Raw genomic sequence first — 26,621 nt, forward strand, 5'->3', positions numbered from 1 at the left:
TGAACACTTTGTGCTGGGCTCCGCTGGAAGGCTAGGAACTCAACCACTGGGAAGAACCTATGGTATGTTTCAACCCTTAACTGAAAACAGTGGAATTACTGGATTTGGTGTGTTGGAAGTTCTCCCACTGTAACAATGTTGTGTGAATTCCTAAAACAAAACTGACCAATAGTGAAATATTGTAGAAAGCACGTACTGTAATGAACAAGTCATTGATGAATACGTATCTAGCTGCGCTAGGACCGAACAAGTCCTTATAAACAGAGCGGAATACAATAATTTTAGTCCCAGTGAGGTAGTGGGGATTTGGAGTGATGTTGAACAGGGGAGTCCATGTTGTGATTATTTGTCAGGCCCTATGCCTGGACACCCTTAAGGGGTAGTGGACCCACGCCCTGCTCAGGATTGCGTCCCAAATGGCACCCTAGTGCACTATATAGGAAGTAGGGTGCCATTTTGGCCGAACCCTAGGCCTGCCTATGGGGTGGCCGTTTCTGTGGAGTGTCCAGTTTGGCCAGCAACACACTCCAGCACAGCTCCAGTCCCTATCGGGGGAAAATTACTTCTGACTTGGAGTTCACATTCCTTTTATTCTCACACTGAGGCGGTAAATCGCCTGAGAATACTGCACGTTTTCCCCCTCTAATTGAATCTTTCGATGTGGTAGGAGGAGGACAGAATAATTGTAACAAAACAAATGAAAGAGGAAAAGTGATGAGATAATGAATGTTAAAGACAGAGGAGGCATATGGAAAGTGTTACCTGTGAAAATACTTCAAAGCTGTGTTGACGCTGGTCACCTCCATACTGAGCACTCACCATCCACTTTTCATCAGGGAGTGGTGATGATTAGGAGCCAAGACTGTGCCGGGAATCAAAAAGAACCAAAGCGAAGCATGGAAATTAAATCAACCACGATCATAAAGGAGGTTGCAGGCCAAGTCAAGAGGTGGTCTACTTTTACTGTGACTCAGGCTCTGTAGTTGTATAGTTGTCTTCTTTTAGGATAGATAGCACCTTAGAATCCCCCCTCTCAATGAGCTGAACGGTTCCTCCCTCCCCTATCTGGCATTTGTCCGAGTTTATAAAGGATTCCAGCTGCTGTTGTCTGACCCTTAGGGATGTCATTAAGACAAACATGCAGTGGGCAGACTGCACTTCAGGACCTGCACTCTCCCTTCTATTGGACCAGGGTCTAAAGAACATGAAAACAAGGTTCAGACTTCAAACATAAAGCTACAGCTTGTTTTGACTGTGGTACTGAACTTTTAGGCTCTTTTGGCTTAATATCAGTGCTGGATACAAATGCACAGCAGATTTCTCCGCCGGATAGAGTTTTGTCTTGAGCGTAGGACATTGCAATGTGCTTGATATTTCAAGGCTATTTAGAATTTCAAAGGCCTGAACAAAATCAATCCCGCCTGATGTTGGGCGGCTACGGTGATTGCAGATAAAGTAGAACAGTGTATATATTTTGTTACGTTTCAACAATTGATTCATTTGAGTGGCTTAACATTGTTATTAAATGTTATGCAGGCAGCCATATTCAGAAAATATTCTTTAGAGAGAAATGGTAAGTAGTGTTTAAAAGAAAGAGAGAGGGAGTGAGCATGTGTCAAAGCCTAGAGGAGTGGGTGTTGAATTTACTGTGGTTTTGTTCAGTTTTGCCTCATAATGGGCTGTGGAAAAATAGGGTTGAGTGGGTTTCAGGCCGGGCCGCTGAGCGCCAGATTCCATGCGAGAGCCGTCTGTGACTTGATATTTAGAAAACCTCCAGACTCCCTTCCAGACGTTGAAAATGAGAGCTCGTCCACAGATAAAAAATGTCCATGGAGAGGTCCCAGCTAATGGCGGCTGCTGCTGCTGTTCCTCTGTGATGGAGACGGAGAGCCTGCCCATGTGGACTGAGGCAGGACATGTCCAGTAAAATTAAGGAAATTAGAATTTAGCCGGGACTGGAATGGGTTGCTTCAGAGGAATATTATGTTTGATAGATTATTTTTGGCGTGGCAGTTGGAAAGACTTTTCCTGAAATCAGACACAGCTTACTTGTTGATCTATACAATTAAACACATGCTTAAAGTTAACATCTCTCCCCCTACAATTTTGTGTCTGAAAAAAAACCCAAATCTTTCTTTCCCCCCTGAAGTATAACAGTACTTCCATATGTTTATTTTTCAATATGAAAGAGGACACATGTTCACATGTTGAGTTGATGGGGAACCGGACGTTTGCATTTATCGGTTAGCTTGTTTGGCTTTAGTGGTAAGATGAGAAAACAACTAAACGTAAATGGTTTAAGTCAGAATCTGCTCGATGTACTTGTGGTGGCATGGTCAGATTGGTCACGTGTCTTACCAGTAAATATCCACCAGTAGTCCTGCTCTGGGCTATCCTAAAATGATTAAGAGAGTCTGTCTCGGATCCACCACACTATGAACCGAACAGAGTTTTTGATGATTGCATGAAAATGTCATCTTGTATCTGGAGAGTAATACTGGCTGTGGTCCACTATAATCAGTTGACTGTGCAGTGGACTATCCATTACAATCCCAATATGTCCATTGGCAGAAAGTTAAGGATTGTATGTCTAATGGCTACTCTCTGTTACATTGTAGTTACATTGTTTAGTTGGATCACTTGACCAGACATTTTTCATTATTATCATAAACAGACAGACACTACTATGCAATGTTTTACCTCTATTCAACTCATGACCAATGAGGATGAGGGTGTGTTCATTGGGCGCCAGTGGCACAGAGTGATGCAAAATGAATGCGCCCAATGTAACATATACAATGGAGATGCAGATTGTCACCGCCATTCACAAACCCCAGTCACCGCTACAGTCCCTATAGACTGCAGGCTCTGTGCAGCATAAGCTCCATGTGTCTTATTGCAGTAACATGAGCCATATGCACAGGAAATTAGTTTTGGTCTTGTTTAATGAAACAAATCTATATGTTATGGTCAACAGGCTTCCCTTGTCTGCTTTATCAGTTAGGAACGGTGGTGAGATCACAAAACATGACCATACTCTACCATAGACCCATAGCTCCTGTCAGTGTCCTCCCTCCCTCCCTCCCTCCATCCATCCATCCATCCATCCATCCAGTATGTGAAGCATATGTGCACTGTTGAGCTTTAGCCTATTGGGAGTCTCTTATCAGTCAGCCCATATGTGACAGGTCCAGTCGCAGTGAGAGGCATGTTTGTAATCCTAGGTAAGCCATCTGAAATGAAGGACATCAGGGTTCAAACAGAACCCAGTACCGCAGGTACCTGGCTCCATCTTTGAACCTCCGACTGAGTTGCTTCACAGATTACTGTGTGGTCACTCTGTCTGAAGTTGGACCTCTTGATGTCTCTCTGGACAGATGTGTATATGTCTGCTGCTCTTATGTCTTTATAGATGTGACTAGCTGTGCAACTATGCTGTCCGCTGGGCACAGGTTTCAATATTTTCCATTTTGAGTAATCCAATTGGCCAGATGCAGTCAGACAAAATGGATGCTTAGATACAGCTGGTGTGTGGGGATTTGTCAAAGGCACTGAATATCTATGTTGTTTGCAAAAGTGCATAATGTTTATGGTTCTAAGCACCCTTTTTACTTGTTTACACAAGAGGATTTAGAGTTGAGCATGTTCTCTTCCTCTACTGAGAAGTGCATAAGGGCCTATCCAGATAGTGTGTTGGAACGTTCATTGACTATCAATAACCAACCACTGTATCGTGTATCCTCTCCCAAATCCTCACCCAGAAATCTGATCTATTTCCTCCGTGTTTGTTTCAGAACTGGGCTCCCCCAAGGACCTTGTCACCAGCGACGTGACTGACACCAGCTTTGCGGCATCTTGGACGGCTGCCCTTGGGAACGTTAAGATGTACAGGATCCGCTGGAAGTCCTTGTACAGTGACGAGTCAGGGGAGAAGACGGTCCCTGGAGACGTCACCGACACTGTCCTGGATGATCTGACCCCTGAGACCCTCTACCAGGTGTCTGTCCTGGCCGCCTACGGCAGAGGAGACGGAGACCCACTGACTGGACAGGAGACCACCGATGGTAAGACTTATTACACATCATCCTCCGTTCACTCTGTCTGTGGCCAGGGAAAGGTCTCAGTGTTAGACGTCAGAGGTGGACACAATGGCTGCACCCCAAATTGCACCCTGTTCCCCATATAGTGCACTACTTTTGACCAAGGCCCTTATGGCTCTGGTCAAAAGTAGTGCACTAAGTAGGGATAGGGTGTCATTTGGGATGCATTCAATGTCTCATCACTGCTAGGGATTACCATATTAATGAGTCACTGAAGTGGTGTTAGTTGTGGAGGTTTGGAGGTATCCATGAAGCGTTTTGTAGATCTGTAGAACAGTTTGAAACTCTTACTGGGCCATCACATTAATTGTCATACAATGCCACTATGCCAGTGCCAAGATTATGAGGGAAAGAATTTAACAAATTGATAAAATATTAAAATATTCCATTCCAGTGCTCATCATCGTCACTCTTTTGTCTTGGTATTGGGTATTTTGGAAAAAGTTCATTTCTAAGACTCCCTTTTAAGCTGTGGTTTGCAGTGGAAAGCAGAGGTGGTGACAGTTATTATGCATTATGTGTTCTAGAATCTAAGATAACGTCACTTTTGTAGAGGGGAACATGTGTCGGCGCATGGTGTAATGTGTCCTGTATGCTGCCTGTTAGTGTGCCTGGGAGCAGTATTTAGACACACTCTCAAATCGACCACACATCCCTCTATCCTACACATGGGAAATCACATTGATGGAAATGTCCTCAAACACTTGGGGAACCAGTGCGATGGTTTGATTAGACACTTGTAGATATGGAAAGCCATTTAGTTTATTGACTCTGGCAGGCCAAGTCAAGCATATTCTGAACAGAAAACAACCTTGAGACATTCTCAGGAGACCTCACCTTTTCATATCCGTGCTTACCTCATTAAGCTCGCACAGCGGAACCAATGGATCTCCGGTAACAGGGTCACAGGTCCATTCAGGTCAATCAACACATTGGGAAGTTGGAGGTCATGTTTTGTTCCGCCAATAACAATCCTCCCAGTGAACGAATGAAGGCTAGTGGTCTGACTTTTTTTCCTGGGATCATTAACTGTTTGGAGGATTGCCTTTGGTTTGACTTCTTGCGTGCAGAAATGGTGGAACGAATACACCTTATTACATGGTCTATGGAGCTTATCTTCATTCACAATAGGGGAAAGGGAAAGTTAAAGGTCCAATGCAGCTGTTTTTATCGAAATATCAATTCATTTCTGGGTATCAATTAAGTACCTTACTGTGATTGTTTTCAATTAAAAAGGTAAAAAATAAACAAAAATAGCTTCTTAGCAAAGAGCAATTTCTCAAGCAAGAATTTAGCTAGGACTGTCTGGTAGCTGTCTGAGTGGGAGGGATATATTACCTATTGGCAGAGCGGTTTGAAACTCTCTTTGTTATTGGTCTATTGACTTATATCGCCTGGTGATGTTGCTAGGCAGGCCAAAACTCCATACCACCAAAATAGGCTGAAATTTCAGGCGGCCTTTTCAAACAGCTCTTACACTAAAAGGGCATTATCATAATTTTCACAATTTCACAGTATTATTCCAACCTCATAGTGTGGAAATATATATACAACACAGGAAAATCATGTTTTTGACTTCACTGGGCCTTTAACATAAACAGATTTGGGGATATGAGTCAAACTTTTTTTCTCAACATCCTCCTCTCTGTCCTCAGTGTCTGCTGCTGCTAAGGCTCTGACTGTGTCCGATGAGACCGAGCGAAGCATGAAGGTAACGTGGATGGCGGCACCGGGTAAAGTCATCAACTACCGGGTGACGTACGCACCCACCGACGGCGGCAAAGAGATGTTTGCCAAGGTTCCTGGCACCTCCACCTCCACTGTGCTGAAGCGACTGACGCCCATGACCACTTATGACATCACGGTGCACCCCATCTACAAGCGGGGAGAAGGAAAAGCAAGGCAAGGAGTAGGAACGACACGTACGTTGGTCCATAATTCAACCCCATGAGATGAGAAACAGTAGGGTGCAGTGGCAAACACTGTGGGAGTGGGGCAGGTGTCCTTTCACTAAGGACACCTCAGACACTTGGTTAATACACACATATAAAGATCTTACCACTAACTAACACATGGCATGACATTGGGTTCTTAGACACTGGAATGGCACCCTATTCCCTTTGTAGTGCACTACTGTTGATGGGTGCCCATATGGCTCTGGTCAAAAGTAGTACGCTATATAGGGCATAGGATGCCATTTGGGACGCATGCTGGGACTCAAGACTTGTATTATGGACTAATGAGAAACTGACTGGAATGTGGGTTGGCTGATCTCAATGAAAAATGACTAGCTTTGCCAAAGATGAAGTTACGATCTTTCTTCATGAGTTTGAACTGATATGTTTGCTCTGTTTGTCCTCTTGTAGTGTCACCCTACAAAGCTCCCAGAAACCTGAAGACCTCAGACCCCGGCAAGACCAGCTTCAGAGTCTCCTGGGACGCAGCCCCTGGAGATGTGCGTGGCTACAAGGTCACATTCCACCCCAGTGGCAATGATATTGACCTGGGAGAGCTACTGGTTGGGCCCTATGACAACACTGTGGTGCTAGAGGAGCTCAGGTGAGAGACAGGAAGTTATTATCTTGTGTCTTGTGACATTGGCTGCGTCCCAAATAGCACCCTATTCCATATAGTGCACTACTTTTGACGACAGTCATTTGAGTCTCATCTCTCCCTCTCATCAGGGCCGGAACAAAGTACTCTGTAGCAGTGTTTGGAATGTTTGATGGAGGCCATTCTGCTGCACTAGCTGGAGAGGAGAAGACTACCCTCTCCGATGCACCTGAAGTCGCTTTGGAACCTTGGAACGGTAAAACCTTACAATACCATAACGTAACCGACAAACAGACATTTCTTGCATCCTAAAGGGCACCTCATTTCCTAGATTTTGACCAAAGCTGTGCACTATATAGGGAATAGGGCGCCATATGGGATGCAGCCATAGAACAACCACTCGGATAGACACACAGACCAAACCACAGACACAGTGTCCCAGCCATAGCCCATCTCTGTTCCCATCTGCATTAGTAGAGCAGAGGAGCGGCTTTCCCACTGCGAGAAATACAGTATGACACTAATTATCCCATTATAGGGAATTATGTGTCTGTCTAAACTAATCCACATCACAAGCACATTGGAATAAAGCACCACATTACACTGCCATCGATTCTAATGAGTACTAATCACTTATAGCTGTTTGGCATGGCCTTTTTTCTGCCTCATATCATATTAAAGGCGCTTTCACATATCCCCTAATGATCTGGATCCTGGAGCGTTTGGTACCCTGATCCGCGCTTTAAAGCATGTGTGAAACGCAAACGAACCCTGGCTGGAACTAATCCTGGACCTGCGTGAGCAGCGGTTCTAAGATCCAGGACCAGAGTACCAGGTACTGTGACGCGGCAGCGCGAGTCGGGTGGAACTTTTTTTAAACAAGCTAGCTCGCTAACGTCATGTAGAATGTGCGTCTTGCTAATCGCGCCGAGAAACTATTATTTTCGTGTCTTGTGAAAGCAAAACATATTCTGTAGAATTCTCACAAACGCTCCAGGAAACCGAACCAGGGTACCGAATTTCATATGGTACCATACTTTTCATACTTATCACGCATGGTGATAAGTGAGACATTATGATATTTTTAGGATTAACATTATGTGTGATATGTTTTGACCTCCAGTGTATGAATACTTACACTCCCCCACAACCCCAAACGTTCAGCATGCCAAACCTATTTGTGTATCTGTTGCCACAAACAAATATTGCCCATTTGACCCAGCAGCCATATTGTTTCTTCCTTAATCCTTCTTGACATGCAAAAGTTAATATTTCTAATGGAGTAATGGAAAAACATTCCTCTGCTTTTAATTAGAGATGTTTTACAACCAGGAGAGTACAAAGTGCACCCGGGCTGCCGCGGAGCAGAGCTCCATGCGGCTAGGAAAATGTTTCTCATATAAGACCCTTAGAGAGCTGCTGACCCTGGGCCGAAATTCCTATCAGTAATGGGGAGCAGACACACTGACACACAGTGACACACTGCCCACCGCACCGATCAGAGTAGAGCGAGGAACGTTGCAGTCCACCATGACCAGACTTAAGTCGTTACACGCACACATACGCACACACCATAGACACAATGGGTGCTCACCGCTAACACTAAAACTACCTCAGCTCTGGCCACTGACCAGTGGTTTGGCCCTTGTGTTTAGTAATAATAATAATTTATTCTCCCCGGCTCAGAGGATGGTAGAGTCTGTTGGATACTTACTGTAAGCATCAAGAGCAACAGTAGTAGAGACAATTAGAACTAGAATTACACTATAGACGAACTAGAGAGCTAGTCACGCCTGTATATATACCACATACTAGCCAGCCAACATTGATAGATTCATCTATTTGCTTTATGTATTTGCTTAATGTAAGACACTGTATCCCCTGATGCATTGTACACAATAAAGTCGGTGCCATCTGTGCTTTATCAGACGCCTCTACAGTGTCTTTCTGTCTCAGTTGATGACAGGTGGTTTTGTTGGGGAATGTCTCATAGATTTACATTGAGCTTACAAGGGTTTTGTTTACCCGCATTGTGTAACTCAAACAAACTGCTTCCATATATAACCAGATACACATTTTACGAGGGGCGATCCCCAACACATCGTCAAGCACCTGTTTCTCCATGCTGCAGTAAAGAAAGTGGGTAAATATTTGTTTTCTCTTCTAACCTGTTTTCAATTGCAGATACAGTGGCAGATTGCATAGCGCCATGTCCGAACGACTCAGTGCATCTGGGTCCTTTTGCTCGGCTGCAGGACGAGCAAGCAACCCTCTTTCGCCCCCACAGGTGTCAAGTAGCGAGCATAGCAGGAATGTGCAATAACTCAAGGAGAGGAGTCTCTCGTATATAATCTGTCAGCTGGTTGCTCTTGTTGTTCAGGAGCAGGGGACAAACCCAATGACGGAAACCCCACAAGCATCCCGAAGTGCCTGGCCACAAAAAGCCTTTTGGATATACAACAGGATTGACACAGAAGATAAAAAAAGAAGAGGGACCCCCAGGGGAAAGAAAATAGTTGCTCCTCCCGCAAGAGAAAAATACTGCTGCAAAACGTGTTGAAGCAATAGATTGTTTATTGTAGAAACATTATTGTATAGTATGTATAGTTTTTCAGTGTAGTTATTGTGATATTTGTAATGCCTTTCTGCCTCCTGCTTGATGTAGTCTGTATTTGGTGTGTGCGTGTCTGTCTGAAAGTGTTTGAGTTGTTATTCTGTTGTTCTTTGGCACCCCTCTCCTCGTCCCTTCCTACACACATCCTCTCTTCTATCACACTACACGGACTGTACTAAGTGGACACATCAGAGGGGTGTCCATGGTATCAGGCCTCCCTCTCACGGCCCTCTCCTCCACCCCTTACAGAAGCCAAGTGTAAGAGCCAGGCCAAGGCTGACATCATCCTGCTGGTCGATGGCTCATGGAGTATTGGCCGTCTGAACTTCAAAACCATCCGTGCCTTCATCGCTCGCATCGTCGGTGTCTTTGACATCGGCCCTGAGAGAGTCATGATCGGTAATCTTTTTTAAAATCAAATTCCATTGGCAATGTGTACGATGGCATAGGTTCATCACCCAACTCAATTGAGTTTGATCTGGACTTGATGCCATAATTGGAAATCAATGTTATGTTCTGATCAATCACTTTGATTGGAGGTAGGTATAGAGTCTCATGCTGTGTTGTGTGTGTGTCTCCAGGTATGGTTCAGTACAGTGGAGACCCCAAGACTGAGTGGCATCTGAATGCCCACCCAACCCGTGATGGGCTGCTCAAAGCTGTGGCCGACCTGCCCTACAAAGGGGGAAACACCATGACAGGTGACGTATCATCAAATTAAAGGATAACTCCTAGCTGTCATGTGATTTAATAACCTAACCTAACTTAACTTACCTTAACTTAAATTAACTTCACTTAACCTAATCATGATAAAGGTCCAATGCAGACGTTTTTATCTCAATATCAAATAATTTCTGGGTAACAATTAAGTACCCAGTGTGATTGTTTTCATTGAAAATGGTCAAAAATAAACAAAAATAGCTTCTTAGCAAAGAGCAATTTCTCAACTAAGAATTTTGCTAGGACTGTCTGGGAGTGGTCTGATTGGGGAGGGGAAAACTGAAGACTAGCTTTATTAACAGAGAGGTTTGGAACTCTCTTCCTTATTGGTTTATTAACTAATTTACCGCCTGATGATGTCACCAGGAAGGCCAAAACTCCATCCCATCAAAACAGACTGAAATTTCAGGCGGTCTTTTCAAACAGCTCTTACACTAAAATGGCATTATCATCATTTTCACAATTTCACAGCATTATTCCAACTTGTGGAAATTATGTAAAGTGATATACTGCACTGGGCCCCTAAACAATCTCTCTAATGTCTCTATGTAGGCATGGCCTTGAACTATATCCTCACAAACAACTTCAAGACCAACGTGGGACTGCGTAAGGACTCGCGCAAGATCGGTGTGCTCATTACTGATGGCAAGTCGCAGGACGAGATCATCACCAACTCCCAGGTGCTGAGGGATGAGAACATCGAGCTCTACGCCATCGGTGGGTGACCCTCCTAGTGTATAACCCAAAATCTGTCATGGTTCAGTTAATCGTCAGGTCGTAACCATGTCAAGTGAAAACAGACATTTTACAATGAGCAGGTTTTCAACGCTTGGACTGTATGAAAAACAGACTGTTAAAAAGTATTTTTGTCTAGACCCCACATAAGTAAATATTGTGGTGTTGTGTGGCTTTTAGGTGTGAAGAACGCTGATGAGAATGAGTTGAGGTCCATTGCCTCAGACCCAGATGAGATTCACATGTACAATGTGAATGATTTCTCCTTCCTGCTAGACATAGTGGATGAGCTCACCATCAACCTCTGTAACAGTGTGAAGGGTCCAGGTAAGGCCATCTCTCTTTAATTCTCTCTCTCTCTTTCTCTCTCTCTCTAATTATCTAACTCTTTCACAATCACTGAGAGAAACATGGATTTGTGAAGCAATGCTCAACTTAAAGTTTTGCTATTGTAAAATTATTCTCATGAGTCAAGCTGTGTATTCTACTTGATGCAGCAGTTAGGGGTCTTTCTAATCTAAGATGCTAAAAGCAGCACAGATGGCATAAGATGGCGGAGAGCAGACATTAAAATGCAATTGAGTCTGTCACCCAGAACATGCTGTACTGATCTCTCCCATCAGTTGCATAAATGGATTAGCATTGAAGATGGAGAATAGCAATAAGAGCAGCATGATTGATGAGAAAAGCCAATAAAAAGGCAGATCGAACGCCAACACTTTTTTTGTCTCGAAGTTTGCCTAAAACACTTGATAAATGGAGTTTCTTGACTTATGTTACATAAGGTCCACCCATTTGATGGAAACTTTAGTTTTTTTGGACGCACTCTTGTCCTTAAATCAAATTTAGGAAGAAACACAATAGTGATTTACTACACGGGGAGGGAAACTATTTCCTAAAGAATACTTTTGTGATATATAGAAACAGCCCCAACAGTCAGTGAGGCTAAGGTGTTCAGGACAGATTTGTGAGAGTGTTCAGTGTGTGAAATATTTGATGTGTTTGCTCACATTCCCGCCACTTCTCGTCCAGGGGGCCTAGACCCGCCCACTAACCTGGTGACCTCCGAGGTAACCCACCACTCATTCCGTGCTACCTGGACCGGGCCTGAAGGTCCTGTGGAAAAGTACCGCATCGACTACACGGCCGTGGCGGGAGGAATCACCGAACAGGTAAGCTTATAGCCTACAGTACTGTATCTCACTTACCTCACATCTCCAAGTTCAGCTGACCTCTCCAAGTTCAGCTCATCTCTCCAAGTTCAGCTCATCTCTCCAAGTTCAGCACACCTCTTCAAGTTTATTGCATTTGACCTGAAGAGCGTCAGCTCTCACACCTGGTTTAAATACACTCAAAATCTAATCAAATCCAAGTTTATTGGTCGCATAAACAGTTTAACAGATGTAGCGGGTGCAGCGAAGTGCTTATGTTACTAGCGCCTAACAATGCAGTAAAATTTTAAAGTACACAATAATAGTAATAATAATACAAATGTATAAAATAAATCAAGAAATGTCGGAACGAATCCAATTAATAACCGAATAGCACTGTAAAAGTAATCCAAATGCAATCTATATGTATATACACCGGATTCATTTACACAATATGTACTAAGAATGGTATGTACAGCATTAGATACTGTATATTAGAGTGATCTATGTCAAGAATCCATTAAATAAATAAATATGCGGTGTAGAAATAATAGAATGAGCTATGTCGAGAATACACTATTCAAACACGCAGTACAAAACCCCATGGCAAAATGGATAGAATTGCAGGAAATTAGCTTTCTGTCACGATCGTCTAAGGAGGAGGACCAATGCGCAGCGTTGAAGGCAAACATATTCTTTATTTAATAAATGATCACACGATCAAAACAACAAAACGAAACCGTGACGTCCCTGGTTACATACACCAACCAACACGGAACAAGAAACCACAAATGATGAATGCCTAACGGCTACCTAAGTATGACTCCCAATCAGAGACAACGAGCTACAGCCGTCTCTGATTGGGAGCCACCCTGGCCAACATAGAATTACAACAACTAGAACATAAACAAATGAAAACTCACACCCTGGCTCAACATACTAGAGTCCCCAGAGCCAGGGCGTGACACTTCCGGACCAGAGTACCGACACCGCAAATGTTCTGCAGCCTGAGCTCCTGCTTCTCTTATAGAATGTTAGCTCAAAAGTATTGTGGAGCTCCTGCACCTAAATATAAACAGTACCAAACATGAGTACCGGCACCTATTTCAGTCCAAGTCAAGCACTGTATGTATGTGAATGGTGTGTATAGACATTATATTAATAGAAAATGTGTGTACAGCAGTAGTTATATAGGATGAGCCATGACTAGAATACAGTATATACATATAAAGTCTATCAGTATCAGTGATGTGAGAAAGTTACAGAGGCGTAAATATCAACCCCCCCCCAAAAAACAAATCTGGCCTCCCCTTTTATTGGTAATGATGAGAAATTAGCATGTCTTGGGGGTATGATCTTTGTGCCTCTGTAACTTGCTCAATCATCATTATTCACGATTCATTCATGATTATCCGTAATCATGGTAGCGTCCACATTAATGTAGAAGTGTTCAGAAACGTATTATATTCTTATTTACAATAAAAGTTACTCCAAAATGACACACTACATTGTTTACCATACATTTTTATTGGACACAACATAATCTGAAACATAATCAAAACAAACTGCAAATGCATCCAACTAATTTGTAGAGTCACAAGCTTGATGTAGTCATTGCGTGCTAGGAATATGGGACCAAATACTAAACTTTTGACTACTTTAATAAATAAATTTGTCCAAATACTTATTACACCGTCAAATGGGGGGACTAGATACATAAAGTGATTTCATTTCTAAACAGTAAAACAGATATTTATGAAAATACCCTCAAATAAAAGGTGACTTTCTGTACTGTCGCCTAATATGAAACATTTGATTGAAATCCAAAATGCTGGAGTATAGAGCCAAATTAAATGTTTTGCTTCACTGTCCAAATAAATATGCAGAGGCGTGTATAACAGAGAATTGGCTGTATTATTCCTTTTGTTCTGAATTCCTCTCTCAGACCTCTATGGTTCATCTTGCCAGAGGTGATCAGGGACACTTTGGCAGCGATCTCATTTTACTCTGTTTATCCAGGAGTTTCTGAAGGAGGAACTGTCTTTTATGCTGCCTAACTGGAGATTTCACGGTTATCGAGTGTTATCCACAGTGAATTGTTTGCTTAAATACACCTAGTTATCATCGATCCATTTCATCATGTTGATCTGATTCAGTCAGATAAAGCTCAAGTCATTCGGCTCTCTACTCACCATTGAGAAGTGGACCACAGTGGCTGAGGCAGACCTGCATTCAGTTTCACTTAACCTTCTGTCACTTATGTCCTTATAAATACAGGACTGGGTCTTTTCCATGCCTTGTGCTTTCATTGGCCCTCATCAGGGTTTGGGTGGTTCTAGTGAGCCCTGTCTGAAAGCGAGACCAAAGACTTTCCACTAGCCACAACCTAAGACCAGCACTTTATTTTAAGCACTTTTCACGACTCCCAAAGTCACTTTACATACACAAGAAAATCAGCAGGATAAAAAGCAATAAAATCACACATTAAAATAAGTATATAAAAGTACACTAAACATAAGGACAGATTAACCATGGAGAGCACTAAACATGATAACAGATTAACCATGGAGAGCACTAAACATGATAACAGATTAACCATGGAGAGCACTAAACATGATGACAGATTAACCATGGAGAGCACTAAACATGATAACAGATTAACCATGGAGAGCACTAAACATGATAACAGATTAACCATGGAGAGCACTAAACATAAGGACAGACTAACCATGGAGAGCACTAAACATGATAACAGATTAACCATGGAGAGCACTAAACATGATAACAGATTAACCATGGAGAGCACTAAACATAAGGACAGACTAACCATGGAGAGCACTAAACATGATAACAGATTAACCATGGAGAGCACTAAACATGATAACAGATTAACCATGGAGAGCACTAAACATGATAACCGACTAACCATGGAGAGCACTAAACATGATAACAGATTAACCATGGAGAGCACTAAACATGATAACAGATTAACCATGGAGAGCACTAAACATGATAACAGATTAACCATGGAGAGCACTAAACATGATAACAGATTAACCATGGAGAGCACTAAACATGATAACAGATTAACCATGGAGAGCACTAAACATGATAACAGATTAACCAGGCAAGTGAACTAGACAGAGGATAAAAGCTAACACAACAGAGAATCTGGGTAAGCCCGTGTGAAGAGGTGTGAAGAGGTGTTTCCAGGCTCTGTCGTAGCCAGCCGCGACCGGGAGACCCATGGGGAGGCGCACAATTGGCCCAGTGTCGTCCAGGGTGAGAGGAGGTAATGGCCGGCAGGGATGTAGCTCAGTTGGTAGAGCATGGCGTTTGCAACGCCAGGGTTGTGGGTTCGATTCCCACGGGGGGACAGTATGAAAATAAAATAAAAATAATAATAATACTCACTAACTGTAAGTCGCTCTGGATAAGAGCGTCTGCTAAATGACTAAAATGTAAATGTGTTTCTTTAGTGTGGACTTGAATATGTGTATGGATTGTGAGGTTCTGACATGGAGAGGGAGGGAGTTCCTGAGTTGGGGGGCTGCACTGCTAAAAGCCCGGCCTCACGGAGAGGAGCATGGTGCGAGGGATGGTGAGGCCAGTGTCAGAGGAGCGCAGTGAACAGGTGGGAGTGTAGGGGTGCAGAAGTGAGTGCTTTGTAGGTGAACATGAACAATTTAAGGATGGTCCTATATTGAACTGGGAGCCAATAGGGTTTGATGAGGGTGGGGGTGATGTGGTCCCCAGGTCTGGTGTGCAGCTGAATTTTGAATATGTTGAAGTCTGCCCAGTGTTTTAGCGGGGAGTCCATAGAGAATGGCGAACACAGTAGTCCTGGCGTGATAAAACAAAGGTGTGAATGAGGGTTTCAGCATTGGGGTCAGTGAGAGAGGGTCTGAGTTGTAAGACGTTTTTGAGGTGGAAGAAAAGTGATGTTCCGGATGTGGGGTTCAAATTACAGAGTGGGGTCAAATGTAACACCAAGGTTCCTGACTGTGGAGTTGGAGTGGATGGTGCAGCCGTCGATTGTCATGTTGAGTTGACCCAGTTTCTTGATGAGGGAGTTGGGGCCCATGAGCATGATCTCTGTTTGGTCATCGTTTAGTTTTAAAAAGTTATTGCTCATCCAAGTTTTCAATTCATGGAGACAGTCTACAAAAGAGTGTGGTGACAGAGTAGATTTGGGGTTTGTGTGGATGTGGATTTGTGTGTCATTTGAATAACAGTGAAATCTAAGTTCAAATTGATGGAGGATCTGACCAAGGGGTAGCATATAAATACTAAACAGTAATGGACCTAACTCTGAGCCTTGTGGAACACCTTGTGATACAGGGGCCGGGGCAGACCTGCAGTTGCCAAGGGAGACAAACTGTTGTCTATCATATAGATAGGAGTGGAACCAGGCAAGTGTTCCGGAAACTCCAAGAAGCCTCTCCATGCGGTCAGTTAAAATCTGATGGCAGACAGTGTCAAATGCTGCAGACTGGCCCAGGAGGATAAGGATGAAGATGTTCACAGCATCAGCAGCACAGAGGAGGTTGTTCACTACCTTTATCAAGGCAGTTTCAGTGCAATGCATAGCCCGGAAGCCTCACTGGAAGTGTTCGGAAGGTTCATGAGAGGCCATGTGTTGAAGGGGAGGTTTGAGATAGGCCTGCAGCTTAGACTTGTTACATAACTTCTCCTGCTGGAAAGAGATTCTTGGCTATCCATCCATTCTCCCTCATTTCAAATGCTTGCATTGGACCCCAAAAAGCTTATTCACACAAATAAATCAGATTTCACTTTCAATTTGATGATATGTGCTCCGTTCTTTTGGATAGCTCTCTGAAATTTCGAAGAGAGAGTATGTGTGCAAGAATATGTTAGTTTTGTTTTGGGTTTTCTAAATGTGTGCTGTATTAGTTGGAACATTTGCTTTTGACCTGCTGTAATTCCAATATAATCCCATGACGAATTTGAAACTCCTGGGCAGACTACATCACGTAGGGGTGACTTGAGGTTGCTGTTTATTTTCTGCTCAGCTTTTTGGATCATCCTCCAGTTGAATATACTTGGATTTTGAGGTGGGGTTTCCTGCATAACGACCGTGTTCCTTTTCACTCCTCAGATGATTGTCGATGGGACGGTCACCACTGTGGTCCTGGCCAAGCTGACCCCTCTGACTGAGTATGTGATCAACGTCTTCTCTGTGACCGGAGAGGAGACCAGCGAAGAGCCACTGAAGGGCACTGAAACCACCTGTAAGTGTTGCAGCTGTTCTGCTCCCTCTCCTCTCTGTTTTGTATTCCTCTTCCTCCGTTTCCTCATACAACCTCGTCCCAATTACCCAGAGTAAACCTAGTAATCACTTCCTGGAAAGGTGTCCCGGTTCAGCTAATCCAATAGCCTTATTTGGAAGTCGAATGACTCAGCAGAGCCTCAGTGATACACAGGAAGTGAGATGAGATTAGTTTCACAAAGACGTCTGTCGGTTGCCCTTTGGGGGACAGGGATGATTAAAAGGGAGCTTTAATGTGGGGATAGCATTGCAGCTCCAAAGAGTTCCACTGGTGTAGGAGCGCATTTGTTTCATTACGGTATACGATGCTAAAAGTAACTACATCCCCTGTCCTCCATGCTAATTAGGCTGTTTTAAATGGGTTGAACATGGATGGAACTTGTTTATGTGGTCCTCTGTAGCTCAGCTGGTAGAGCACGGCGCTTGTAACGCCAAGGTAGTGGGTTCGATCCCCGGGACCACCCATACACAAAAAAAATGTATGCACGCATGACTGTAAGTCGCTTTGGATAAAAGCGTCTGCTAAATGGCATATTATTATATTATTATATGTTGCTCTTGGAGGCGTATTAAACAGGCTTGTTTACACAACCAGGGATAAATTGGGTGTATATCTGATTGTGGCAGTAAAGTGTTAAACAACAACTTCCCATAGGGTTTCCCATTGGAAAATGCTCAAGTGGAGGCTTCTTATGGGGAGAATAACCATCGTTCTCTCATTCTTGGCCTCATTAAAAGTGTCTTAAGAAAACTGACATAATTTCACATGATGGTTAAATACACAGAACTGACCGCTTTCATTGCTCTATTTGTACTTAATAGTGGACGTTGTTACTTTTTGAAATGAGTCCATTTGATTTTCACGGTGGAAGATATTTCTCACTCTCATAAAGCATGGTTATTGTTTTGTCGCCCGCCCCTTGGACACCGCAATAGTAGTGTGAGATCACCACGGTTTCCTTTATTTGTCAGTTTAAGCTAACACGTTGATCAGGGGTGGAAAAAGTACTAAATTGTCATACTTGAGTAAAAGTACAGATACCTTAATAGAAAATCACTCAAGTAAAAGTGAAAGTTACCCAGTAAAATACTACTTGAGTAAAAGTTTACAAGTATTTGTTTTTAAATATATTTAAGTATCAAAAATAAATGGAATTGCTAAAATATACTTATGTATCAAAAGTAAAAGTATAAATCATTTCAAATTCCTTATATTAAGCAAACCAGATGGCACCATTTTTTTTAATTTATAGAGAGCCAGCGGCACACTCCACAATTTAAAAACAAAGCATTTGTGTTTAGTGAGTCTGCCAGATCAGAGGCAGTAGGGATGACCAGGGATGTTCTCTTGATAAGTGCATGAATTGGACCATTTCCTTGTCAAAATGTAACGAGTACTTTTCAGTTCCAGGGGGAAAAAAAAGAGTAAAAAGTACATTATTTCTTTTGGAATGTAGTGAAGTAAAGGTTGGCTAAAATAGAAATAGTAAAGTAAAGTACAGATACCCCCAAAAACTACTTAAGTACTTTACACCACTGACGTTGATTGCATCCCAAATGGCACCCTAATCCCTATAATAGTGCACTATTCTTGACCAGGGCCCTCCTGTGTGACCGCTGCTTGTAATCTGTTAGTGTGGCTCAGCCGTAAACACAGGGGCTGGATGTGATGTGGGTGGCTGGGTTGTGTTGTGGATGTCAATAGACTAGAGTTAGGTGGTAACTGTGGTTGTAGGTTTTCCGACATTTCCGGAAGATGGGCAGGGAATCTGCTGTCCTGATGTTAGGGTGGAGCTTGTTCCACTATTGGGGTGCCAGGATAGAGGAGAGCTTTGACTGGGATGAGCAGGTCTATAATATATAATAATAATATGCCATTTAACAGACGCTTTTATCCAAAGCGACTTACAGTCATGTGTGCATACATTTTTACATATGGGTGGTCCCAGGGATCGAACCCACTACCCTGGCGTTACAAGCGCCATGCTCTACCAATTGAGCTACAGAGGACCACAGTCTATAGACTACTCTCTCTATCTTCCTTTCTCTCTCTCTCTCTCTCTCTCTCTCTCTCTCTCTCTCTCTCTCTCTCTCTCTCTCTCTCTCTCTCTCTCTCTGTCTCTCTCTCTCTCCCACCATGACCCTATAGAACTGTGTACTACCTCACAATACAGGTGGTTCTAAGACTCACTCACTTTCACTCCCCTGCCCCCTCAAACACACTCTCTCTTTTCTCCCTCTATCCCTTTCTCTGTCATTCCTCTTACCCAGTGCCCTTGCCACCATCGGGTAAGCTGAGGATCACTGGTGTCACCCATAGCGCCATGAAGCTCAACTGGGATGCCTCCCCGGGGAAAGTCCTCAAGTACATCATCACCTACAAGCCAGAGGAAGGAGAGCTCAAAGAGGTAACACTAACTAACACCAAACATTTAAACAGGCTCCCAGCCTGTTGCTAATATAAAATGTTTACTTCCTTTCAATTTGAACGGTTTTGAAACACAATCTCTAGCTACAGCAATAAATAACACTTATGGTTAATACCCTATTCCCTATTAAGCCCTATGGGCCCTGGTCAAAAGTAGTACACTAAATAGGGAATAGGGTGCCATTTGGGACACACGACATACTGTCCTCAAGGGTCTACAGTGGTACCATGAGGTCAAGGGAAAAGTGTTAGTTAGGAACTCAACGTTCTCTATGATAGCTTAGCTGTTTAGGGAATGCCACTGAAGTCAGGGGGTGTTATAGTAGCAGCCCTTTCAGTAGACTGGGCTCTTGACTCCATGGGCAGGCCAGCACAAGTCGATGTGGGGAAAGAAGCCTACTGGCAGTCAGAGAAGACACTGGCCCCAACACCCAGCCACAGACTCAGAGATATATCACTGGGTGTCACTCGTCATCATTTCTCACTTACATTTAAGAGACCGCCAAGCTGTGAAGAAGCTCACAATTGAAGTTGAAGGAGGTGTCTCCTTGGACACCCCCAAAAGAACCTCCATAAATGACTGATGGATGAGCTATGGGTCTCCACTGGATACATCCAACCAGATCCCCTCATGGATAACATCTGAAGGCTGCTGTCTCCAAAGGAGCCTCTCTCTGTGGATTTATGTTCTAAGGTCTGCCCTGCCGATTGCCACAGACTTTTCCTCTGCGTTACAATTGGAGAACTATCGCTGTTATGGACAACTTTTTCTTGAGTTTTTCTTGAAGTATGAAGTGGAAACTGAGTTGAAAGAGACATTTATCAGCATTTCTGCTGGAAGCTTTTTGACTTCAAGGGTTTTTCCTACCATCAAACATCCTCTGGAATTACACATATAGCCTTAGGACTTTTCTAAGGACACGTACTATTATTCATAAGGCTTTTCTCAAATGCTCTGATGACATTTAGAAATAACAAGGAAAGAAATAGTAGAGAAGAAAGGAAATTCACTTTGGTTTATTAACGTCAATATTCAAAATGGGACTCTACAGTTGTCAAGATTTGGATGTTAATGCTATACTAGTATCACAAATCATAGCTTATGTTAATGTTAGTAGTGGTAGTTCATGCTAGTTCTTCAGCAAAAATACGGTTGTTAATTGTTTGTTGATCCTAAAATCCTTATACCCCTTTTCTGCCAGGTTGAAGTCAATGGCGATATAACATCCCTGCCTCTTACCAACCTCATATCTCAATCTGAGTACGATGTTGCTGTCACCCCAGTTTACGACGAAGGTGTTGGAAACCCAATGCTTGGACAAGCCATTACAGGTACACAATCGTTTGTGTGATTTATCATTTGGCTGAGGAGCAGTAGATTAGAGATATGAGTGTGTCTGGATGGTGAGAGTTGTCTGCAGATCCTCCTTCGATTCAGCCTCTCCTCAGTCATTTGTCTTTCTAGATGAAGCCACTGTTCCCTGAGGGGGTGTGTGTGTGTTAGTCTAGTTAATTGTATATGGGCCTACAAACTTTGCGTGTTTGTGTGTGCCTGCTATCACTCACTGCATGGGGCCTTCTTCATCATTAATCACAGATGATTTGAGGAAATGTTGTTTTCCACACACACACGCAAAAACCCATTTGTTGGCCATTGATCCCAAAAATTGACTCACAGCTAAAATGTTCCTCACGTGGTTCGCAGCCCGTCTGATGAAATGGCTTTGCCTCATCTCTCAGGACTTCCTCATAATAATCACGTCTCCCTCTCTCACGTCTCCGTCCATGTGTACAGATGTTGTTCCTGCTCCGCAGAACCTGAAGTTGTCCGAGGTGACCCAGACCTCATTCAAGGCCACCTGGGAACACGGGGCCCCTGATGTGGCCCTCTACCGAATCGGCTGGACCAAGAAGGGAGAGAACAACTTCCAATATGTACGTTGATCTAGTGGCTAGCCGATGGTGATTGTTGACTGGACTATCTACTGCTATAGAGCGGACAGGATTGTATGGAGTGGAGAAATGTGACCGTTTACACTTTCTCTCTCACTCCCCCCCACCTCTCCAGGCTATCCTGAACAGTGATGAAACGTCCCATAATCTGGAGAACCTGGACCCGGACACCCTGTATGATGTCACCGTCACAGCCATCTACCCAGACGAGTCAGAGAGCGAGGACCTGATTGGCAGCCAGCGCACATGTAGGTCCACCATTATCTTCTTCTTCTCATTTCTCATCCTCCTATCAATTACATTCATGTTTTACAGTTAGACCACAGATGTGGTCCACAGCGTATTAAAATAACCTGTTGTTCTCTTAACGTTCTCTTTTTCCAGTGTTAAAGATGACTACACCTGGTATGTTATTTGAAACAGAGAAGGACATTATCATTGTAATATTCATGACTATAATTATAATGGTAATGCGAACGATAATGAAAGTGTTGTTGATGGAAAACACACTTTTATTTAAAAAAAAATCTGCATGTGCATTGATGTTCCTTTAAAGAGCTGCAAATGCAAAAGTGGGACTATTGACCCGCAGGGACCAGATGTTCCGCCACAGACACCGCATTGTCAACCATTTGTCATAATATCATTTCTCGTGTCATTTAATGTCGTTTTTCATGTTGTAACGTTGTCATTCCTCGTGTCTTTAATGTCAAGCCTCATCATGTCACAATGTCATTCCTTATCAATGTCCCCATCATTGGAAATGCATGTGCCTTACCGGCTGCTTCACTCTCCATTTGGGTCGCTTATGTGTACTTCATCACCAAATCATGTGTTCTCGTCACCAAATTATGTGTTCCCATCATCTCACCCCCCATCATTACCATCATTGCTTCATCCAGCGTCATGACCCCCAAGTGATCATTGAGAATTGGTAAAGGCTGTGTCATGCCCTGCAGTCATTTTATATACATCTCCACTGTCTTGGGTCAGTGTATTGATTGTAATGTGTTCCTAGCTCCCACTGGACCTCCGCAGAACTTGCAGGTGTTCAACGCGACCACGGTCACTCTGACAGTAAAGTGGGACCACGCCCCAGGCCCCGTCCAGAACTACAAGATCTCCTATCAACCTGTGGCAGGAGGCAAAGCTCTCTCCGTAAGTACAACACACCCTCCAGTAGTTTCTTGAAAACTGTTAATAATTACCATTCTGTTTTGCAATAACTAAGAGTGTATTATGAGCAACTCATAAGCATTGGCCACCCATGATGTCCTGACCACTAAATCCTTTAACTTTATTAATTATGCCCTCTTGGTATGATATCTCTCAGTTTACTCACCTATAATATAGAGTAGGTTGTTCTTGTTTTCTGGCCTGTACGTGAGTGGTGATGTTAGTTGTTATCAGTGTAATTTCTCCAATGTGCCTGAGCTAGTTTGATGAAACCAGGGATATCTGTGCATCAGTACTTCTTTAGGCCAACAGATAAACAGCCCAAAACATTAAAGGGATAGTTCAGCCAAATTACAAAATTACATATTGGTTTCCTTAACCTGTAAGCAGTCTATGGAAAAGGGATGACAGCAATCGATGCTTTGGTTTAGTTTCCCTGGCACTGTTTCCACATGCTAAAGTTTGAGCATTTGTGGCACAAATCCCATTGCACATCATGTTCAAATCATCTATAAGTGACTTTTAACAATACATTTGAGATTCTTTCGGATGATTTGGACATGACAAGCAAAATATGCTAATAGCGGTCCCATGACTTGAATGGGATTTGTGCCACAAATGCTACAGCGTTAGCATGTGGAAATAGTGCCAGGGAAACTAAACCAAAGAATGGATTTCTGTCATACATTTTCCATAGACTGCTTACAGGGTAAAGAAACCAATATGTCATTTTGTAATTTGGGCAAACTATGCCTTTAAAGTCAAAGGGCTAAATCCTTCTGCATAGAAGTACTGAAGCATTTCTGAATTGGTTCATTGTAACATGAAATCCCTTTCCTCTTGGGACCCACTAGTGGTCCCCCCACTGACAAGAGTAGTAAGTAGTAGTTCCGTGTGGCTCAGTTGGCAGAGCATGGTGCTTGCAATGCCAGGGTTGTGGGTTCGATTCCCACGGGGGACCAGTACTGAAATGTATGCACTCACTACTGTAAGTCACTCTGGATAAGAGCGTCTACTAAATGACAAAACTGCAAAAATGTAAATGTAGTAACAGCAGGCTCTTTTGTCTTCCTGCACATCGTTAGTTTGACATTTGATTATGACATTGTCCTCCTATCCAGTCTGTTTACTTACTGTATCTGGCAGCCAAGCCCACATTCCTAACGGATAACTTAATTGTGATCAGTGACAGAAATTGCTTGGGAATTCCTTTAGGAACTTTTTGGGGTCTTTCAGTTGACAATGCGCTTATATTAAAATAATTTGGTTAGTTAAACATTTTTCTAAGTGTCTCTGAGAGGTTATGACAGGGTACCCCAAGCAATGGGTCAGTTCTCTAAACCGTGATCTCAACATGACACTATGAGAGAGAGCTGTTGCATGTATATCTGATCCCATCATAGCACATTGTTGGTATTATAGTACTGTATCTCTGTACACTTAAAACAGTATGGAGACATCTGCTGTTGTGGTCTGCAGACTTGTTGATTTAACATAAGGCATGACATTCATACTTGGGTGATATGAGGATCCTCAAGTGCCTTTCTCTGATATGATGGTTTAGTGAGGTCAAAATACAAACAGTGGATGTGTTACCTAGGTGATCTGCTAAATAGATATGTCAGATATAATACAAAAGGAAATTGTAGTGTATCTCTTCCACTCTATGGCTTTAGCGGTTCTTGCTTTCAATAGTTGTTGCTTACTGTAGTGCCCATTAATCAGCATGATGTTGCAACGTAATTGGCTTATAATTGGCCATGTCTAGTGTTCATCAAGACCAATTCATCTTCCCTTTATATACTACTTGTTTATGAACAGAGTAGAGTAAGAAAGGCAATTGTTTTCTCTTATAAAGTGTTTGAATGAGCAACTCTGTTCACACAAATGGCATCGGGTAAATAATTAATCCTTGGGGAACTCTGCTTTTGCTTCTATTAGACTGAAATTAGGGGAAATGTATTGGCTGATTATAGAGAAACTCAATTGCTGCTTTGATAGAGTTGGAGTTTACATTGGTCATGTTTGGATGGCTTCCCCGTGACAGTGTAGAAGAACTCTGCTTGGCCTCAACTGCCGAGGTAGCTAGCTTGTGAGCTTCAGGGCGTTTTGTCTCAGAGCCGAGGAAAGCTCTAACCATTGAAGGAATGTAACTTGTCATCCATCTGTCACCCCTTTATAATGAATTGCTCTTTTAACTTTGAAGTGAGATGTTAAATCCTCTTAGAGACATAGAAAAGCCTCTGACTGTTGACATGTTGTCCCCCAAACAGACCCAGGTAGGAGGGAAGAAGAACAGTGTTGTCCTCCAGAAGCTGATGCCTGACACTCCCTACTCTGTCACCGTGGCTGCCATTTACCCCAGCGGAGAGGCCAAAGACATCTCAGGCCAAGGGAAGACCAGTAAGTGGACCTGACAACAGGAACTCTGGAACCACCAGACGTTTAAAAGCCCAGAGAACACCCACAACATTCTCCCAATAGATGTATCATTTCAGAGTACAATCAATAGAGAAGATAACTATTTTGTACAGGATTTTGACTTCAGTTCAAACAATATACAATATAATGTTTGAAACCCCATATTAAAGCCGTGTTTGGTTTTATCCAGAGCCTCTTGGTGGAGTAAAGAACCTGCAGGTGACCAACCCCACCATGACCACCCTGAACGTGAAATGGGAGGCGGCCGACGGGAAAGTGAAAGAATACAAAGTCATCTATGTACCTGCTGCCGGTGGAGATGAGAGCATGGTAGGCATGGTAGGACCGGTAGGAAGTCTCTCAGCTTACTGTTGGCTGACTGTGTAGAAAATACTCCAACAATTCACATCCAAAAACAAGAAATAGCATATCAATGTATTGTTTGAAGTTGTTTGTTTTATGAATGACAAAATATGGTAAACAACTTCAGTATCTTCAGTCAAACAGGGTTGTATAGGCATGTTGGTAGTGAGCAGAGGATAATGGTTGGGTTGTGTTTCTGTAATGTAAAGGAGATTGTGGCTGCCACTGCCACCACCACGGTTCTGAAAGGCCTCCTGCCAGACACCCTCTACACCGTCTCACTGGTGCCTGTCTACGAAGTGGGAGATGGACAGAAACAGTCTGAGAACGGAAAGACAAGTAAGACTGGCTGACATCTAAGTCTAAAGATCGTTAAAGATCTTCTAAAGATCACTTATTCAGTGATCTTTTCAGGGACTGATAATGGCCTTCTTAAAAGCTGATTTATGGAGTAATTCCATAAATCCATAAATAACCACCAATGTAGAGGATAGCTCTCCATTGAGTCTGTATTTTAACTTTATACAGACTCCTTGCAATACCGAGTTCAATCAGTATAATGTGATATTATTAAAGCCTTGTTTGGCGTATCCAGGGCCCCTGGGTGGAGTGAAAAACTTGCAAGTGACCAATCCCACCATGACCACCCTGAACGTGAAATGGGAGCCAGCTGACGGGAAAGTCAAAGAATACAAAGTGTTCTATGTACCTGCTGCTGGGGGAGCTGCTGAGGCCATGGTAGGATGAGTGCTGTAGCTGACAGTGTAGAAATTGTTGTTTCCCCATTGCTTGCCATATAACATATGAATTGTTGGCATGCTGGTAGTGGGCAGTCGTTAATAGTTGGGTTGTGTTTGTGTAATGTAAAGGAGACTGTGGCTGCCACTGCCACCACCACAATTCTGAAAGGCCTCCTGCCAGACACCCTCTACACCGTTTCAATGGTGCCTGTCTACGAAGTGGGAGATGGACAGAAACAGTCTGAGAACGGAAAGACAAGTAAGACTACCTGACATCTAAGTCTAAAGATCGTTAAAGATCTTCTAAAGATCACTTATTCAGTGATCTTTTCAGGGACTGATAATGGCCTTCTTAAAAGCTGATTTATGGAGTAATT

At 43.0% G+C, this 26,621-nt stretch overlaps 1 protein-coding gene across 6 annotated transcripts in view; it reads left to right on the plus strand.

Annotated features, from left to right (window-relative positions):
- LOC121549049 (collagen alpha-1(XII) chain) overlaps positions 1–26,621 on the plus strand; it is a 90,040-nt gene that overhangs the window by 17,661 nt on the left and 45,758 nt on the right. For 3 of the 6 annotated variants that reach the window (XM_041860862.2, XM_041860863.2, XM_041860864.2), the window contains exons 14-34: positions 3,795–4,064; positions 5,756–6,022; positions 6,467–6,659; positions 6,785–6,909; positions 9,517–9,666; positions 9,849–9,968; positions 10,540–10,704; positions 10,903–11,049; positions 11,755–11,894; positions 16,993–17,125; positions 19,435–19,571; positions 20,794–20,923; positions 21,387–21,526; positions 21,660–21,792; positions 21,929–21,949; positions 22,563–22,702; positions 24,994–25,123; positions 25,332–25,471; positions 25,714–25,843; positions 26,100–26,242; positions 26,374–26,503. In XM_041860862.2, the coding sequence (XP_041716796.1) occupies positions 3,795–4,064; positions 5,756–6,022; positions 6,467–6,659; positions 6,785–6,909; positions 9,517–9,666; positions 9,849–9,968; positions 10,540–10,704; positions 10,903–11,049; positions 11,755–11,894; positions 16,993–17,125; positions 19,435–19,571; positions 20,794–20,923; positions 21,387–21,526; positions 21,660–21,792; positions 21,929–21,949; positions 22,563–22,702; positions 24,994–25,123; positions 25,332–25,471; positions 25,714–25,843; positions 26,100–26,242; positions 26,374–26,503 (3,084 nt within the window). Of the gene's footprint in view, positions 1–3,794; positions 4,065–5,755; positions 6,023–6,466; positions 6,660–6,784; positions 6,910–9,516; positions 9,667–9,848; positions 9,969–10,539; positions 10,705–10,902; positions 11,050–11,754; positions 11,895–16,992; positions 17,126–19,434; positions 19,572–20,793; positions 20,924–21,386; positions 21,527–21,659; positions 21,793–21,928; positions 21,950–22,562; positions 22,703–24,993; positions 25,124–25,331; positions 25,481–25,713; positions 25,844–26,099; positions 26,243–26,373; positions 26,504–26,621 lie in introns of all 6 variants that reach the window. The other 3 variants (XM_041860865.2, XM_041860866.2, XM_041860868.2) reach the window with 3 other exon arrangements.

This window comes from Coregonus clupeaformis, chromosome 33, assembly GCF_020615455.1.
Source record: "Coregonus clupeaformis isolate EN_2021a chromosome 33, ASM2061545v1, whole genome shotgun sequence".
Lineage (NCBI taxonomy): Eukaryota > Metazoa > Chordata > Actinopteri > Salmoniformes > Salmonidae > Coregonus > Coregonus clupeaformis.